At 42.5% G+C, this 19,698-nt stretch overlaps 1 protein-coding gene across 2 annotated transcripts in view; it reads left to right on the plus strand.

Annotated features, from left to right (window-relative positions):
• Positions 1-19,698, plus strand: part of ARID5B (AT-rich interaction domain 5B) — a 192,880-nt gene that overhangs the window by 136,191 nt on the left and 36,991 nt on the right. The window contains exons 1-3 of one of the 2 annotated variants that reach the window (XM_024986849.2): positions 10,228-10,360; positions 11,796-11,908; positions 18,096-18,300. In XM_024986849.2, coding sequence (XP_024842617.1) covers positions 10,357-10,360; positions 11,796-11,908; positions 18,096-18,300 — 322 coding nt within the window. In that variant the 5' untranslated portion in view covers positions 10,228-10,356. Of the gene's footprint in view, positions 1-10,227; positions 10,361-11,795; positions 11,909-18,095; positions 18,301-19,698 lie in introns of those variants that run through there. The other variant, XM_024986848.2, reaches the window with a different exon arrangement.

Here is a 19,698-nt window from a genome sequence, read left to right on the forward strand (position 1 = left end):
GTTTCTGGGTTTTTATGGTTTTCCCACCACATCACATAGATTGACCACAAGAGGGCAACCGAGAGTTTCCTTTCAGCTAACAAAGCCAGAAATGGTTTTAATATCAGCTAAGTGTTTTAACTTGCTAAGGATTTATTTCCCCGCCTTCCAGTTGCCACACATGCAGCCTCCGAGTTTCCACTAACAGCGAATAATAATCCAAATAAAGTTCTTCTGAAGGAAAATATAGACAGACTGGTCCAGACAAGAGCTTTTGCCCAAATAAGGAATCCTTGTGTGGAGACCCCACGTGTTAGATAACCATCGACTGACAGTTGGCCGTGAGTTAATAATGTTGGATGCTGAACTATATATACCATGTGCTATAAAAGAGTTTGGAGGGTAAAGACAAATACTGCTACGGTTAGATTTCAGAGACATACCAGAGGTGTGCAGACTGCTTCTCTAGATGTAAGTTGAACCTGCCAAATAATTCCATAAAAATTATTGTTACAAGTATTGGCGGAATGAATAATTGTCATTACACATTTTGTTGATGTTGTGGAGATTTTAGTCTGAATCTCTCTGCATGCCATTGCCTTAAATGCTATGTCAACTCTTGCCTTCTAAGAAAAGAAAATATTTCCTAACTTGATTTCCACTGCTACCATTGCTGTTTTTGTTTTTATAATGAGAACCCTGAAAAGGGGGTGGGGGAGTTCTATAAAAGAACCCAGGCAGGTGTGTAACCCTTTGATTGGCATGTTATATTTGGAGAACCCTGTTCCTCCCCTAGGTCGGTTTCTATGCTGCTGCTGCCACAGGATCAAAAGAGGAGGAGGGGGAGGGGGACAGGCTTTAAATTCAGCAACTGTCACAAGTTATTTGGGAGGATGAGACCTAGGCCAGCCCTCTTCTCAGGGTGATGCCCCCTGGTCTTTGGGGTGCTAAGATTGGGAAAAGAATGCATCTTCTCTCCTGCCCCCTAGAGTTCAAACCTTTTTGTTCTGTCAACTTTTCTGGGCTTATTAGAGCTCCTGTCTTCAATGGGCAACTTCTCTTTGTGTCGTATGAAGCTGTGGGACTTCAAGTGCCTTGGGAGAGTGATGAAGGCCACGCCCTTCCTTTGGGCCTGACTGTATCTGACCTCTCTACTTCCTGGCAGATGAAAACTCCAAAAAGAAACACACATCCAGACCATGAACTTACTCAACAATTTGTGATGGAGAAGCTTTTACTTTCCAGTGAGTCAAAATCACTCATAATCTATTTTCTCTTATTCAGTTTGCAAATGACTTACCTTATGCCCAGCTCATGCTGGCAGCAGGAAAGAATAGTAAGTAAAATTAAAAAATTAGCTCTTTTTCTCAGTTTCTTCTCCTTCCTCCACTCTCTCACTCTTGAAATCTGGTGTCAAAGCTTAAAATCTGCTTTGGCATCTTAGTTAAGGAAGTTAATGAAATAACATCTTCATCAGGGCCATTTAGTTACTTTGAGTCAATGATTACCAGATTTGAATTTTACAAAGGAGACATTTCAGGTTTGGCAAAATGTTCGGATACTAACATCTATGCATGACTACCCTCCAAAACAGTGAATAAAAGTCTAGATTGTACTGAAACTTTGAATCATGATTTTTTGCTTCTTATTTTAGCTTCAGATGTTAATCTTATTCTGCCTGCTTTTTAACACACATTTGTATGGACCTATCTGTAATCGTAACATTGAACTGTTGACTAAACTAACATTGCCCAAGAGAAAGATAATGCAAGTCATATGTGAATTAAAATTTCCCAGTAACCACATTTTAAAGGATAAAAAGAAACAGGTAGAGTTAATTTTAATAACATTTAATGTAATGCAGTATATCCAAAATATTTTAATATATAATCAGTATAACATGTTAGTAAGGGCTATTTTGTGTTGTTTTGTATATTCTTGGAAACTCAGTGTGTATTTTATACTTGCAGCACATCTCAATTCAGACTAGATGTCTTGGGTGCTCAAGAGCCCTATGTGGATAGTGGTTGCCATATTGGACAAAGCAACTCTAAACAGCCCTAGAAACATTTTAGCTTTCACTGAAATACGTGGGATAACTTCTAACATTTTCCGTGTGTTCTCCATGTTCACTGTGAGATTCCTTGGGTATCTCTCTGCTTTTCCCTGCAGTGTGCCATCCTCTCACTCCCAGGAGCTGAGCTCCCTAGCTGGCCCCACTGGGTTATAACGAGCTGACCTTGTTTCATACACCACCAGGCACTGTGGAGCTCATTGCCACTTCTCCACACACACCCCAGGCCCTTTCTCCTCACGCCACTTGGCTGCTGCACACACTATTCTCTGCCACCTGCGGGTTCTGAAAAACGACAAACAGGAATAGTCATCTTTTTGCTTCTAAGTAGGAGACTCTCCTTGTTTTTCACTTTGTTTTTGGCTCGCCGTGTGGCATGCAGAATCTTAGTTCTGCCACCAGGAACTGAACCTGGGCCCTTGGCAGTTAAAGCACGGAGTCCTCAAGGGGATTCTCGGAAACTGTCGTACTTCCCGTGGCTTCCCAGCTGGCACAGTGGTAAAGGATCTGCCTGACAATGCAGGAGACATAGGAGATGTGGGTTCAGTCTCTGGGTTGGGAAGATCCCCTGGAGAAGGAAATCACAACCCACTCCAGTAATCTTGCCTGGGAAATTCCATGGACGGAAGAGGTTGGCATGCTGCATTCCATGGGGTCGCAAAGACTCAGACACGACTTAGTGACTGAGCGCACACACATCCTACTTCTTAAATTATTCTTTCTGAATGGTAGAAAAACAAGAAGAGAGTGAAAAATCCTCTTTCAGCACAAATTCTTTTCGGGATTTTTAGAAAGAAATTGGGAAACTATTATATGATGATCTTTTACTTTTCCTTATGTGTATGTGTTTGAAAAAGAGAAAAGCCTATACTATATTAGTCCGAGTCTATAATAAGTTAAATATCTCCATGTTAATCCACACACACACACACACACACACAGACACACACACACACACACACACACACACAGACACACACACACAGACACACACACACACAGACACACACACACACACACACACACACACACACACACACACAGAGTCTCTTTTACTTCTTTCCAAGTTGGGAATGTTTTCTTTAGAGATGTAGCAAATCAATTATCCTTAACGTTGAGCACGGAATATCTCATTTCCAAACCTGGAGAAATGGCTGAACAAGAAAGTTCTGTTTATATATGAGTTTAAGAATTCTTTTGATATTTACTGCTCCTTGCAAAATTATTCAATACAAAAATGTAGCTTTCACTTCTGTGCTGTCACATACAATAGTAACACCATAGAACGTAGCAATCATGGAGTAGAATAAGCAGGTTTATTGATTGTAAAAAAAAGAAAAGAAAAAGAGACAAAGATTAATTCTCTATGCTTAAGAGGTCTTCATAAACTTCATAAATTATAGCCATCAAAATGTCTTTTAAAACCATTTCCAGAGTGACTCTTTAAAGAGCCTAAAACAAAGCACTAGTATCTTAAGTTAATATTCTATTGATATTACAGATAATCGTATTAAGAAAGATTTAAATCTGTGTATATTGAATAGTTATCAAAAAATGCAAACATGAGTTATTTCAGATTCTTAAGAAAGCAGATACAGTGAGCAGTGAGACAACACATTTGTTCTAAGTGTAATAGTTGTGATGCAGCTTTTTTTCCTCAACATCCAGCATGAGCTTTCCTTTTAACTGACGAGCCGGGGGTTTGGAATTGGCTGGTGGATATCTGACATCTGGGGAAATGAATAGCAGGAGAAATGAGTTGCAAGGTAGCTGTGAAAGTCACATTTGAGCCACTGTGGTATTTGAGAGTCCAGTTGTTAGTTTTGCTGGGTTCGTGACTTCATGACCAGACTTTGCAGCTGGGGGAGGAAGCGGGACCCCCTGTGTGCAGTCTGAGCACCTAGACGGCACTGCCTCCTTTAGATCTTAAGGACCAAGCTAGGCCCTCAGGTACCCACTCTGCCCCGATGTCTCTTTACAAAATATTTGGAATTCCAGTCTTTCCACAGGCTCCTGATACCATGGTCTATAGACTCCATTACCCCCAAAAGATGAATAACCATTTGCAGGGCAGCTATGAGCTGCTGCCTCCATCCCCTTACAGGTCCTGAAGGGGCTTTTTCATCTGAGATGGTCCCCCTGGCGGAATCTGTGGGCCGCCAGACAGACCAAAGTTTGAGAGGTCTGCAACTGATTTCAGTCACCTTCCCTTCTTAAGAATTCTCTCCATAGTCAATTCTCTGAAGACCCAAATCTCTCCTCACTCTCCACCTCAATTTAGCTCCTAGATATTCCCCATCAAAGTGATGGTGAAAAGCGACTATAATCCCTTTCTTCTTTGCCCAGTGCCTATCATAGACCTCCAGAATATTTCTACATTCCTTTAGAATTCCCTACATCATTTTGGAATAACATATAGATAACATTTGGCCATTTAAATCCTGTCTTCCCCCTCAAGGCACAGAGGGGAAATAAAGATAGAGATCTGCCCATCACTGGTGGTAAAACCTGACTGAAAAAGAGGTTTGCTCTTGCATTAATGGCAAGAACGCACGGAGTCACATGGTTTCAGACCAATTAGCAATACAGATGAGCTAGCAAGTCAAGTTCCATTTATAGGCTGGGGGAAGGGGAGAAGTAAAATAATCTGTGTTGTTAAGTGTTTCTGAGAAATGAAGACCTCCAGGGCAGAGAGAAGGCGGATCAGGAAATAGCTATGCAAATCACATGCCTATGAAATTACTAAAACTTTGATCAGAGGCATTAACAATTGCTCCAGCATTCACAAGTATGAAACAAGGAGTGAGTAAGACAGGGCCGGTTGGGAAGGCATTACAAAAGTGTTTGCTTCCATGGTTTGTTGAGCAGTCAATGAAGTCCACAGCTGTTTTGGACTTAAGTTGCCTGAGCAGTCCAGGTATGACAAATGCAATAATACATTCCACTCTCATTAGTGACTCTTAGGGACCTCAGTGACAAAGAGCCAAAGTTCCTGGACCTCATATAAAGCCTGCTTCATTTTTTTTTTCCCCATCCTCTTTCTAATAACACTTCTGCTTACCCTTCCACAGGTGGGAGGAGAGGACCTGGATTCTGTGAGAGTGTAGTTCATTGGAAATGCTAAATTGTATTTAGTAGGCACTGTGGCTCAAGCAACATTAAGGTATGGCTTGGGCTGAAGCAAACTTGGAAACTCAAAGTGGCCGTGACATCCAGAGTAGTGAGTGTGACCATTCCCTGGGGCACACCCCCTCGGTCCCTGTTAAGGGCTGTCTGGTCTGGGTGGCATTTGAGAGTGAGGGCATTTGAGGCTGGCTTAAATGGCAATCCACTCCAGTATCCTTGCCTGGAAAATCTCATGGACAGAAGAGCCTGGTGGGCTTCAGTCCATGGGGTCACAAAGAGTCGGGCACGACTGGGTGACGAACACAACACTTGCTGGCCTCAGTTCACAGCTCTGCTGCTGCTAAGTTGCTACAGTCATGTCCAACTCTTTTCGACCCTATGGATTGTAATCCGCCAGTGCCCTCTCTCCATGGGATTCTCCAGGCCAGAATACTGGATGGGTTGCCATGCCTTCCTCCAGGGGATCTTCCCGACCCAGGGATTGAACCCAAGTCTCCTGCATTGGCAACGGGTTCTTTACCACTAGTACCACCTGGGAAACTCCTCACCACTCTGGACTCACCTTATTAATGCCTTTATTTGAGAGAAAAAAAAAAATTACTCTTAAAAAGGAAACTGTCAGAAAAATTATAGGACATGATAACACTTTTGCAGCTTTTTTCTTTTTAAATTTTGTTTAAATTGTGCCTATTGCTCTGCAATCATCATTTAACCAGAAAGTCCCCCAGGATGGAGTTGTGCTTGCTAACGGCCTGATGTGTTCGCATCTCAGACAGCACAGTTGCTTCTCAAACATTTCTGTTGAGTGTGGAAAATTATTTATAGACCAACAGAATAAAAGTAAACTTGCATGATCTTAAGTCCATATAAATAATTAATGCTTTGTGAATCCACGGAGTCAACCAATTATCAGACACTGAGTCCCAGCGGCTGCAGTGTTCTAGCCCCGCTCTGTGAGGTGTGGAGTTGGGAGTATATGGAATGTAACTGCGGATTTGAAACAGAATTTCAGGGAATCATTTATGAATTTAAAAGCAAAAATGTTGGCTTTAAGTTAAAGCCAATATGAGAGCTGAGAGCTTCTGTTTTTCTTTTCTTTTTTCCCTAGTATTTGAAAACTGAAATTCTGTGAGAGATTATCTGTGAAATGCCTTTCTTTTATTACACCCATAAATTTCAGGAGTGGCTTTGATCAAGCTTTCTGCCACTCTGGGTTTCTAAATCTTTTACTCATATGTTAATAACTTTAAAAACACGCATCCTATTTTTGTTGCAGTGAAAGAGGAAGTTTCTAAATAGTCAAAAGGGAAACGTTGAAAATAGAACACAATAAATGATAACTAAATTAGGGTAGGTTCCCCCCCGAGCCCCGCCCCAGAAAGAGCAATGCTCCATGCTGAAACTTGCCAGAGTATTTTAAGATTATTGTCTATAAAGAAACTGTACCAAAGAATTGAGATGCTCAGAGGAAAGGCATTAAAGAAATGCAAAGTATTATCAGTAATGCACAGTATACATAGAACAGTGTTTGCGAGTCCTATTTTAATACTTCAGTCTGTGGAGTTTAGTTTTCTGACTTGTGTTTAGTGTTTAAAAAACACACACAACTTGCAAATCAAATGAGTTTATGCTCTGCCGGCTTCCTCTAGACATTGACCCTGGGGGTCAAACTCTTAGGAAAATGAGGCCTGGTTTTCCATTCCCCTAATTCCAGTCTCTACCAACAAGCAAGTCCTGTCTCTGAGTGGGAGCTCACAGAGAATTTCTCGAGAAACTGTGTAGCTGCGTTGGCAACAAAATCCTCTCTGCAAAAGGAGAAGAAAGAGTTGTTAACTGATGAGTCAATCCAGCTTTTATAGCAGTTTATCTTCGTGGTATTTCCAAGAGCATAAATGTTATAAAAAAAGAGACGGTCATGACAGGAAGAACACAGTAGGAAAAAAAACAGAAACGTTTAAGCCAAAAGCAATTTACTTTGCCAGTAACTGGTTACATTTCCTTTGTTTTATTATTATTATTGCAGTATGAAAGTTTCCCACACCTGCACTGCCTGACACATAACTTGTCAGAACCCACAGTGAAGTAAATACATAATTGAGTACCTGCAGCTCTGAGCTTCTAGACTCTTTAAGGGGAAAAAAAAAGCATGTTTTGCTCTACTGTCAGAAAAAAAAAAGAAGACTATGATTCATTAATAGTTGAAGGAGTTTTTTTAAAAAAGGGAATAAACAAAACACAAGGGTTAAGTATCAGAGTAGCCTGGACCACTAGCAGTAGCCGATTTCTCCTGGGATTAACACCTATAGAAATAGCGGTGACTTCACAATGGTGAATACTTGTTAATTTCATGGCACTGAGTAAGAGGAACAGATGGGCAGTCGGAGAGAGAAGATACTTTTTTAAAAAAACCGTAGACATCATTCACTGATCAGGCAGAAAAGTCCGTCGATGGCGCACTGCAAGGGGGTGATGTACTTGGTGCTCTAAGTCTTATTGGAACGCTGTGACTTTGGTGAAAGTCTCATCACCTACTACTCAGGATTGATGGGGACCCTCTGCTCACCAGCAGGGCTGGAGGATGCTGTTTGATACCTGAGATGGGCTATAGCGCCCTGGTGCTCTCTGTGTGGTATTTGAGAGTGTTTTCATTTGGGGATAGCTCCCTGGAGTCTGCCAGCCCAAGTTAAGAATGTAAATACGTCGTTATAAGACACAGCAAGTGTGTATGTAAAAGGGAAGTTCCGGAAAGCAGGGGCTCTGGGTAAAGTCAGTTGCCTGGGTGGGAAGCTTTCTACTACCAGTAACCAGTGGTATGAACTAAGACAAAATAATTTCTATCTCAGTTACCTGGTCTGTAAAATGGGGATAATAATAATTGTACCTTACTGTGGGCTTGTTTTGAGTTTTAAATGAGTTGTTGTATACAAAGCTCTGATTGGCAAGACAAAGTGCTCTGTAAGCATCAGTAATTATTATTATTAATAATATTTGTGGATAATATTGAAAACATTCATGCAAAGAGCACTGATTGAACTCTATGAATACACCAGGCCAGGGTTGGCCTGTGGGTATATACTATACACATGTCAAAGTAGCTGTGCATTTATTGATTCATGCTCTATTTTTTGGAGTAGAACTGACTAAGAACCAACTATGCTGTCAGTACATGTATTGCTAGCTTCCAAGAATCATTTTCTTGGTAGAGACTGGCCTCCTCTACAGCAGCTGGAGCTGGTATGATTCTGGAGTTATAGGATTTGGGTTCTCTCAGTAAGTCTGCGGCCCTTAGCTGTCAAGCAGAGGGGCAGGTGTAAGTTGGTCCAGGGCAGCTGAGAGGAGGTGGGCTGTTTCTTTAATAAAAGAGTCAAAGGCCAGAGCAAGCCCATCCCTGAGCACCACCATACCATAAAGCATTTGTTTTCATTCACCCCCCTAGCAAATAATTTGCTTTTTTGTGACCCTGTAGGAAAAAAAGAGTAATTTGGGGACAAGAATATTTGCTGTCCCCGGAAGCCAGCCCTGCAGTCCCAAAGCTTCACCTTATTCTAGTGGATCTAAAAACTCTCTTAATTGTATCGTGGAGGCTCTTAACCTGTATGGAGTCCTGCATGCTTCCCCTAGTACTTTTAACATCTGGTGTTCGGTTTATTTGCTCATTGCATGTGGGACAAGATCATGGCCCCACTGAGATGCCAGACACAATTACCCTAAGCAGGAACCAAAGGCTCATCTCCCACTGTGGGAGATCTCATCTCCCACAGTAAATTCCTGTCACTGGTGTTTGCTCCCAGAGCTCACAGGTGAGCAGGAAAGGTGAATGCCATTTACAGGTGCCCGATGTGATGGGTATACACGCACTCAAGTTGACGGGCCTAGCTCTTGACACCAAGGACATATATGTGGGCATCTTTATTTCCAGCAGTCACTTGATTGTTCAACAGTGTATTAGGCATTACTGCCCCTGGGTGGGTACTGGGGCCAAGAGAGATGAATCGGACATGGTCCTGCCATTGAGGACTCTCCGACTCAGTGTAAGAATAAGCCAGCTAAAGTATAAATAACACAATGATACCTTCCATAAGAGAAGGTCAGAAAAGGAGCTCAGAGGTGAGACTAACAGAGGTATTCAAATTTGATACTTAAGGGATTGGTGGGATTTACCTAACCATACCTGAAATACCAGTGTACTTGCCTTCTGAGGAACAAAAGACTTTTTCTCTTGATCAGATTCTACTTAGAGCTTAAGTTTGTGTGACCAGACTATTAGGTGCTAGTCTGTTCTAAATTTGTAATTCTCAGAATTTGCTGGGGAAGGGCATGTGCCTCTCTGGGTTCTAAGAGCAGCTCAAAGAATGGAGAAAATAGACCCGATTTGGGGATGACTTATTGTCAGTTCCCGGAACCTCTGCCTTTATTTAAAACAGCCTGTTCAATGTGAGTTCTCTCTGTCTAAAAGGCCTTTGGGATTTGAAAGCTTTTCTGGAAATAAATGCCTTTTAGGTTTAAATGCTTTTTGCCAAAATTGTTAGGCAGGAAAGATCATAGTAACAAGTCTTAGAACAGAGGCAGTGTTGTTTTGTCCCTTTTAATGAAATGCCCCAGACCTATCTCTAGTTCTGTCAGTTTCTGTCAGCTCTCTGCTGGGCTATTATTTTGATAAGGGACTTGAAAGTACATCCTTCCTTCACCGTCATTAAAGTCTTAGCACTTGGGTCAGTTGTGGAAACACTTCTGTGCTACACGGAGAGTCCTCAAATCAAAATAGTCCCCACCCTGGCTCCAGGCAGAGGACCTCATCAGTTCATGGAAGGTGGCATCAGGCTCTGACAGGGGAGCTGGAGGTCAGGAGCCACAGAACAGGCAGGATGAAGTCACCCACCCCACTCGGGGAGGTGGAGAGAGGCGAGCCCTGCCTGCCAGTCTGGCAACTCCAGCCAAGCCCTCGGAGCTCATCCCACACACCCCGTGCTAGTCACTGCTGTGTTTACATGAGTAATGGAGCTGCCGGGGGAGGGGAGTTGTAAGCAGAGCGCTGAGCCTCGCAGCTCGCATTCGGAGGGAAGCTGACATCCACACCAAGTCGGGTGGAGACTTCCAGGGACGTGGGGCCGGGGAGCAGTCACATGCTGTAGCTTTCATGAGCACAGACATCGTCAAGCAGATGTTTGCCGACTGGAATGGGTAATCTCCGCTTTCTCTTTGCTTGATTTTCTGTTTGTGAGTTTGTATCCCTTTGGTAATGCCAGGATCGCTTTCTGAGATGGGCTTTCAACAGACATTGTGAGGAGATGAGAGGAGAGCCGATTTGGGAAGCGGGGAGTCTGAGCCCCAAAACCACTTTTGAAACTTTGGCCTGATTTGAAAGGCAGCTCTGCTTTATGGTGCTTTGTCAACAGCAAGACTGTTATCCACAGTAGAAAATCAAATTAGTGGGATTAATTGTGTTTGTAAGATGAGTATGATGTACAGTGTCCTAAAACCACTGGCTAACTGCATGACATAAGTAAGATTAACAACAATTAAGAGGGTTGGAGTTGTTCAGATTTCGCATGGCCATAATCATACCTTAAAGCAATAATAATTAAAAAAAAAAAGTGTGGTACCTTGAAAGGGCCTAAAGAAATTGCTTGGGATGTAATTGGTTAGTTTGAAATTCTTCAAGGGCTAGCCGGTTAGTTGGTTTGTTTTAATTTTGCTTGACTGGGTAACTGGTGAAGTTAAATGTGAAAACTGATGCCGGAGAGTCATAGCAGCACTCAATAAACAGCAGCCTTTTTTTTTTTTTTTCCTTTTCTCCTTCTTTTATGGATCTTAAAGGGATTCAACCTCAGCATCCAAGATGAAATATAACTTTGATTTGTGTCTTGTCTGTGGCTTTTAAAAAGTATAATCTCCACGGAATCAGGCTAACTCCAGTATGATCTTTGGAAGTTATTTTAAATAACCCTCAAGATCTTCATAAAGTATATATATATATATTGAAAAGAAAAAGAGCATACTGCCTTAAATGTACCTGCCAGATTCGCTGAGATCTGAAACATGCTGGTTGCAATACTGTTAGTAAACACATTTGGTAGTATTTTTCAGATTATTGTGAATGCCTCTGTCTACAGCTCTCCCTTACTTATTTGTATCATACTTTGAGAAAATGCTTACCTTTCCACTTTTGAAGAGAGAGGTTTTCAAGTGTTACATTACTATGATGCCATAACGGGCTGGCATATCACTTGGGTTTCCGAAAACAAGATACAAAGCAAAACATAAAGAATGAGCCTGGCTCAGGGCTGTCTTTCAAGGCCAGTGTGTGTTTCTTGTGTAACAACAGGGAAGTGCGCTTTCCTTATCATCGTCCTTTAAAGCCGAGGGCTTCATTGTATTTACATTAATTAGACGTGTTCCAGTGTAACAGGTTAGCTTTGGGAAACATGTCCAGAAGTGCAGAGGCTATGTAGACGCAGCCCTTCAGAGAGGGACGTCTGAAAGGAGGCTTGGCTACCGCAGATGTGTACATTTCTCAGAACAATTAGAGGGCGCCGCTGGAGTGAGTGTCTCAGTTTTTAATAAGGAAACCCACGCAAATGAAAATGCCTCTCAATTGTTCTCCATTTGTTTTCAGCGCCAAATCTTAAAGGCAGACCACGCAAAAAGAAGCCATGCCCACAAAGAAGAGACTCTTTCAGTGGTGGTAAAGATCCCAACAACAATTCCGATGGCAAATCCGTTGCCAAGGTACAGTCATTTGGCTCCCCAGTATTCGCTGGGATTCGTTTTTGCTGCATCTTTTTATTTTTCCCTTTTTCTCTTTATCTCTGTGCGCCTGTGTCTTGGTGGCAGTTTTCAATTCAGAATCTGACTTTGGTATTCACAGCTCTCTGCTGTGCCTGTTCCTGCCACCCCCCTCCCCTGGCGGGGGTTGAGGGGGGAGCTGGGGGAGGGGCAGTGGAGGCATTTTGATTAGTCAACAGAAAGACTTCCCACCTCCCGGCTTGGAGGGTTGGGTAAAGGACAGATGATTAAGCGCCCACGTCATTGAGGCTGAGATTTCATAGTAGGTGACACAATGACATAGTTTACTCTGCTGGTATCAAAAATAGACTGGATGAACCATCCTCTTTCTGAATGTATTCATCTAAATATGCTTCAGAGATGAAAACTGGATGGGATTAGAAATGGCTAGAATGAATTTTTTTTTCAAGTTATGTTTTTTCCAAATCCCCTCTAATTGACCTTAGGATTAAAGATTCGTAGCCCAGTCCTTACATGTATACATATACTTGTATACACATTTATGTTTTTAAAGATCATTCGTAATGCGGAATGGAAGTCCAAATTCTAGACTCTCTTTCAGGACCTGGGGCCATTTTGCCTTAGCATTCTTAGGAATCTTGAAAGTGCATGCCTGAAGAATTTAGCACCGTGAAGGGTGAAGTGTCACTTCATATTTTTAGGCTTATCTTTTTCACTTTTGTGGGCTTGGATCGTATTTCCATGATTCCGTTTACGGGGTGTTTGCGTTTAGGTGTTGTTTCTGTGCCAAAGACAGCAATAGCCCCTTTAAGACCTGAATTGAAGCCCAGAATTCAACTGACACCACATTTCCAGATCCAAGGACTAAACTTACAAAAATGGGAGCATTTTTAGTGAATCTAGAAGATCCTGATGTGGAAAACCATGACTTCAGTTCTGTGTTGGCAGTTGACTGTTTTTCTGCCATGCCCTCCACTTCTCTTCCAGTGTAAAGAAGCAAATCACAGACATTCACATTCTGTATCTTATCTTCAAGCATGACTGTTTCATCGGGAAGTTCTGAGGACTTTCAAAATTGCAAAGGGTTAAAAAGATCACCTAGTAGAAATGTATATTTTCTGGCTAAAAACCAATCTGTTTTTGCCTAAAGTTATTTTTGTTCTATTCCTTTGACCTCCTGTGAGTGAGTCCATGTGGATACCGAGGGTGACATTTTCTCGTAATTGGGACATCTTGGCCCTACAAGTACCTATCCAGGACTTTGGCTTCTGTGATCTTGAAGGATGTCAGCGGGAACAGTTTATTCCCTATGATGTGGCTTGCAAGATACTGCAGGATGGAGCCAAGACAGATCATAGCCCTCAGCAGAGCTTGTACTGACAGCGTCTCGTGTTGGAGCCCTGCCCCATACCTCTAAGGTGATGTCATGTGTTTATCCCAGCACGTTCTGCACCTGAGCCCAGCAGGATGAAGCTCCTTCTCGAGTCATTTGCAGCCACCACCACAGTAAGCCTCTGGGAATTTTACAGAACTCACACAATTGACCTGCAAGAACAGTACCTCTCCTTCCATGGAAGGCAGCTCAGGACTCATACTGGGACCCACAAAACTGAAGAAAACTGGAGACTGTATTTGCTGCTCACCTGCTTCTTAGGAGGAATGGTAGTCTAGCCTTGGTTTTCTAAGTGACCCTTTCCATCTGCCCTGCCCAGCACTGCCATTCAGCATCTTTACAAGGAGGAGGCTTGCCCTTCCATCACAGATATCAGGGGTGAGTGGATGAATGTCACTCTGTAGTCAGCTCCCAGGGACCAGTCTGAATGCCTTGCTCTTCTTGGGAGTCTTGGATTACAGTCCTGCCTTGGCTGCTTCCACTGGGTCTGGAAAGACCACTTGACCTAGAAGAGACAGGCTGGTAGCTATGAAGTATGGTGGGCTTCTGTTGTCACTGACGAATGGATGCAAAGTCCCTGCAGAATAAGCAAGCCACATCTGGGGCCAGGAAAACCATGCAAAAGGCATGTGTGTCTTGGAGTGGTCTCTTCTCAGTAAATACTACAGGAGAGGTTACAAGCCTGTGACCATCTGATCAGTTGCTGAACTGGAAGCAACGTTGCAGGTGACAGTTGGGCTTTTTAACCAAGACCTGTGTGGTTTTTTTCACAAGTGCCTCAAACAGACCACTTCTAACTATGGATAAGTACCAGCTTTCTGCAGCTCCATGCAACAAAGTGCTGTCAGAGTAAGAACCCACTCAGTTTGTCGTCTGCATGACTGGAAAAGCAGGTCAAGTTAATTTGCCTGTCGCCATCCAGAGTTTGCCCTCTTTTAGTGAGAACATGAAAACTTTGCAAGACTGTGTTTTCCAAGGGACAGAGAATGCATGGCTTTACAATGACAGAGTCATGGAGAAGAGGCTACCAGTTCTCTGAAGATGACAAGAACATGTCCTACCCAAATCCAGGTCTGGGGCAAAAAACTTATTCACATGGTGACTTATATAAGAGAAGTCTTCTTAGCCTGGCTCTCAAATGAAAGGCCTCCGTTGATAGAAGGCAAATGACTTTTCACATCCTGTAAGCACTTTGCAATGACCAGAAGTACACAACAGGTGGCTTATATTCTAGAAGGACCATTGGAAAGGGAAACTGCAGTATGTTCTTTCACTGAAATCACCAACATACTTTCACTATTTTACAAATGTGATGCTTTCGTTATTTTCGGTATTTTTCATCCCATTTGGTCCTAAGAACTTACCCCGGGGATTATCCTTCTTGCTTTCTTGAGGAGGAAAATGAGGATTTCCGAGGAAGTTAGTGACCAAATAGAAATTAGACTCTGGTTCCTTTCCTGCTGGTTCAGCACATCCTGCTGCCTCGGTTGAAGGCTGGATTAGTTACAGCTCAATCCAGTGAAAGGATGTGGTTAATATCAAATAGGTGGTGGTTCACTGCAAACATTAAATGTGGATCCTTTAATTAGCACTTCCTCAATCACTCTGGAAACCCCAAAGCTCTTAGTGAACTCGACAAGTGTAAGGCGCTCAGGTCAGGAAAAACAGACTATAGTAATTACCTGTTACCATCAAAAGGCTGGGCTTTCTTGAGGTCTCCATGAAGACTAGTTCCCGTGTAATATTTCAGTAGCTTAAAATGCTGAGACAGTTTCCGGTAAGTGTGAAAAATTGTACAAAGGAACTTGACCTGGTCCTACCCAGAAACAGAGTTATCCTCTAGAGGGCTCACGTATGTTGAGAAATGCATGCAGTTAGTCTGTGAAGGGAAACTACTGCTCGTGTCTTACGAATCCCCCAGACTCAAGAAAGAGCTCATTGAGGCTCAGGATGCAATCCAGAAGGCGGCAGCCAGGCTGCACCTGGAGCCTTTCCTGTCGTCGGGGGTCTGATGACTTTGGGCTGGGTTCGTGTGGGCTCTCCATGCCGCCTTTTGTCTCTGGTTGTTTCTGCATGGGTGAGGCAGCTCCCTGGACACTGAGGGGCAAAGCTCATACTCCCTTAACTTCTGGCCTATTCTCACTGCAAACTTAAGATTCAGCCTGATTTTATATGCAGAGCTGTTTTTAAGGGGTTTAGAGTGAGGAGATCTGAGTTCTAGACTCCGAGTTCTACCTGACCCTAGCCACACGCCAAAATACATCACCTCGCTGAGCTTCAGTTTCTTCCTCTGTAAAATGGGACTCAGGGATGCTTGTATGAAGCCCACGGCGCTGTTCCCAGCTCACTGTGGCTACTCCATTCATGCTGGTTTCTTTCCCTTTGCTTGACACACAACAGAAAGAATGGAGCTCTTTACACTCTAGAAACCACCTAGCTTTATCTTCTACTTCTCACTTGGTAAATCACATTTCTAAGCTATAGGTTTTGTAATGCTTAGTAATAAGATACACTTTTTAATTGGAAGAATGTTTTGACTCATTGGAAAAGACCCTGATGCTGGGAAAGATTGAGGGCAGGAGGAGAAGAGGGCATGAGGATGAGATGGTTTAATGGCATCATCGACTCAATAGACATGAGTTTGAACAAACTCTAGGAGATAGTGAAGGACAGGGAAGACTGGCATGCTGCAGTCCATGGGGTTGCAAAGAGTCAGACATGACTGAGCAACTGAACAATAACAACATTTTGACTATCAGTTTAGTATTTTTATGAGTGTCAGTAAAAGATAGTGTTTAAAACCATAAGTCCTTGAGTGAGACTGCCATGCCATGCCGTGCTGAGTCACTTGTCGTGTCTGACTCTTTGCAACCCCATGGACTGTAGCCCACCAGACTCCTCTGTCCATGGGATTCTCCAGGCAAGAATACTGGAGTGGGTTGAGACTACTAAGGTTCAAATCCCTAACTCACTACTTACTAACCTGGATGCTGGATGCGATCCTATGGTCTTGGACGTGTTACTCTTCCTCTCGTACCTCAGTCTCCCCATTTCTGATAGGAGGGTGATAACCTGCCCTGTTAGGGTCACGAGCATGAAAGGAGATAACACCAAAAAAGGGCTTAGAATAGAGCTGGATTACATAGTAAGCACTCAGAAAAAGCCAGGAAGCAATACAGATTAGAACTGGAGTGATTTTTATGATTTCAAAGAGCTGTTAAATTATAGATTTCATCAGAACTTTAGACTCAACAATCTAAAATTTGGCAGTGAAAAATGATGACAACATAAAGTTTCCCAGGATGCTCGCCTTAATCTAATGTTACAAAGTACTAAAGTTTGAAAATAACTGTAAGTAGAAATCCTACATGGGAAAATGTTTTCATCCCATTTCCACTGCCCTTTAAAAATGAAAATCTTATCTAGAGGCTGGGTTGAATGAGTTGTGCAGGAAGTTTTATTTATTTATTTTTTTCAGGACCCATCTAGATATTAAACTGGTGTGTTCCTGTGAGAGAATCAGCAATAAAGAAAACCCTTGTAGAGGAGATGTTTCCCTTTAATAAATAAGCATAGCCTTTTATGTTCTTAGTGCTTGCAAAGGAGAATCTGAATGGAAGGACAGAGAGGGGTCAGGAATCTGAAAGGGAAAACCTTGTCGACTGTGTGGGACATGTTAATTCACTATATTTCCCGGACACTCGTCCTCTCCTCGCCGATGTTAGGTCGGAGATGTAAAGAATATTGGAACCTACTCCTTCCCCGTGGGCGCACTTGAACTTGAAGCTTGACCCTTTGTACTTCCCCCTTTGACAGTTAAAACAGCTCAGCACCTTAGCGTATTATTTAACAACCATCAAAGGCCTCTTGTAGAACATGGCAGTGAGGCGGGAACGTGGGGTTAGCTGCTCCATGTGGTCCATTTACCACCATTTATTTTTTTAATTCTGAAGCTTTTCACTTACTCCTCCTGGGTTTTTACTTGACCTCTACTTTTTCCTTTGTGGCCACTTAACATCTACGAGATTTTCAGAGCTGACTGAAAAGCTAGGCACCCTCATTAAAGAGGGGGGTGTCTGGTTTCCTATGGGGGGTGTGTCTGGGCATCACGCTCGGGTGACGGATGGCGGAGACTCTGCTGGTGCTCCCGACATCAGCCAGCATTGGCCTGTTTTTCCAGGTTGCTGGGAAGAGTTGCAACAAGATCAGTTTACTATGAAGAAATGCACTTGCCTTTCATCTTGATCCAAAGTGCAGAACCTGGGACTCTTACTAAGAACGCAGGGTTCCTTCCATGATGACAGTAACCACTGGTACCCCTTAGGAAAATAAAGTGTATAAAGAGACAGGAGAGTGGTCCCAGCAGGTGTAAACACTTTCTGGTTTCACATCAACATGCTGGTAAGGAGTCTAAAAGAGGCTGGCATAGTTTGGCAAACCATGGCCCACTGACCACCTGTTTCTATAAATAAGATGTTATTGGAACACAGCCTCATCCGTTTGTTTACATACTGTGTGTGATGGCTCTCGTCTCTAGCATTGAGTAGCTGTGACCAAGGTTATAGTACCCCAAAGCCTACCGCAGTTTCTGGCCCCTCTCAGAAATTCACCATCCGTGGTCTGTGATGCTCTAGGAGCTATTTCAGGGCCAGGATGGTTTCCTGGTTTCCCCCTTTCCACTCAGTGGACGATGTCTCTAGCTATATCCCTGTAGGAATCCCAGAGCTGCGCTGGATTTGACATGGCCTTTTTTTTTTTTCTTTTCCCCCTTTCCAGGTGAAATGTGAGGCTAGGTCAGCCTTGAACAAACCGAAGAATAACCATAATAATTGTAAAAAAGTCTCCAATGAAGAAAAACCAAAGGTTGCCATTGGTGAAGAGTGTAGGGCCGATGAGCAGGCCTTCCTGGTGGCACTTTATAAATACATGAAAGAAAGAAAGACGCCAATAGAACGAATACCCTATTTAGGTTTTAAACAGAGTAAGTATACTTGTTTTCATTTCTGAAATATCAAAGCTACTCAGACTCTTTGAATTGGGGGTTGGAAATTTTTGACTCAGGCTTATGTTGAAATCCTCTACTGGGGATGATACTCTGTTTATACTAAATCTACAAATCATCCAGGCCAGGAATTTCTTCCCCCTGCCTCTTTCTGCTACATTGTTCCCTTCTGGGGCAGTTGCAGTGAGATATTTATAGGCTTGAATCCACTGATTATGACTGGAAATAGACATGTTGAAAGTTTCTCATTTTCTGTTTTGTCAATCTTGAGTGTCTGTAACGCCTTTCTTCTGAGATAATAACATGACGTAGTTTTATCAGGCACAGATGTTGCCTGTGAAAAGACAGCTTTTAAAAGGAGGACATTTAAAGATGGACAAAACAACCACAAAGAGAAAACATATTTCCTAAGCCCCAAATTTGTTAAGAGAGAACAAAGACCTGATGACTTCAGAGGAAACAAGAAATCCACAAATTTGAACTGAGGGCCCAATTTTGAATTACTTTGACATGTACGTGTAAGCATCATCATATATTTTAGAGAGGAACAGGGAACTCATGGCTGAGCAGAATTCCATATAAAAAGAGAAGAAACCCAGACCCTGTCCTGATTTCACAACTGAGTGTATATTTTACCTCTGTCTGGATTTTGTGGTACACAAAGCGATGAGCCCCTGGTTTGAAATAGTATTTTCTCCAAATGTCTCTTCCTAGATTAAAACCATGTGTCATTCTGATGAAGAATGTCAAACCTGTATGTTTTACATAACAATTTACATACCTAATAGCAATTGGCACTGATTGCAAGAGAACACTCGCAGCCATTATAAACTTATATAACTACGAATGATTACAATGTTTGTCTGAAAACTGGCTGCTTGAAATAGAAGTAAAATTAATGTACTATGAACAGCTTTGTTGCATTATGCATTGGTTCAGATTAAATCAAGGCTGAGGCAGGCCTCTTGATAGCTTTGAAATAGTGCAAGGTTCAGTGAGGCTTTTTGAAAGTGTTGTGTCAAAGAGCCGTTTTTTTTTTTGTTGTTGTTGTTGTTTTAAATTTTATTCTTCATTTCCTTTACCAAAGAATTACGTGAAGTTCAATTTTCCCCTCTTATGAAAGAATCAAATCCACAGCAGTCCCATTCCATGGTATTAGTACAAATGAACAGGGTTACCAGTAATTTGGCATAGATGATTAACAGCGTAAACACACGCACGCCCTGTGAAGAGAGATTTGTTTTTAAAAATACGTATTTGCACCGTCACACAGGCAAGTAAGTCAGGGGACGAGGTGGGCACATTTCAGTTCCTTTGGGAATGAACCGCACCCTCAAGGGTGGCTTACGTATTTACCTGCTCAGCGCAAGGCACCAT

This window comes from Bos taurus, chromosome 28 (assembly GCF_002263795.3).
Source record: "Bos taurus isolate L1 Dominette 01449 registration number 42190680 breed Hereford chromosome 28, ARS-UCD2.0, whole genome shotgun sequence".
Classification (NCBI taxonomy): domain Eukaryota; kingdom Metazoa; phylum Chordata; class Mammalia; order Artiodactyla; family Bovidae; genus Bos; species Bos taurus.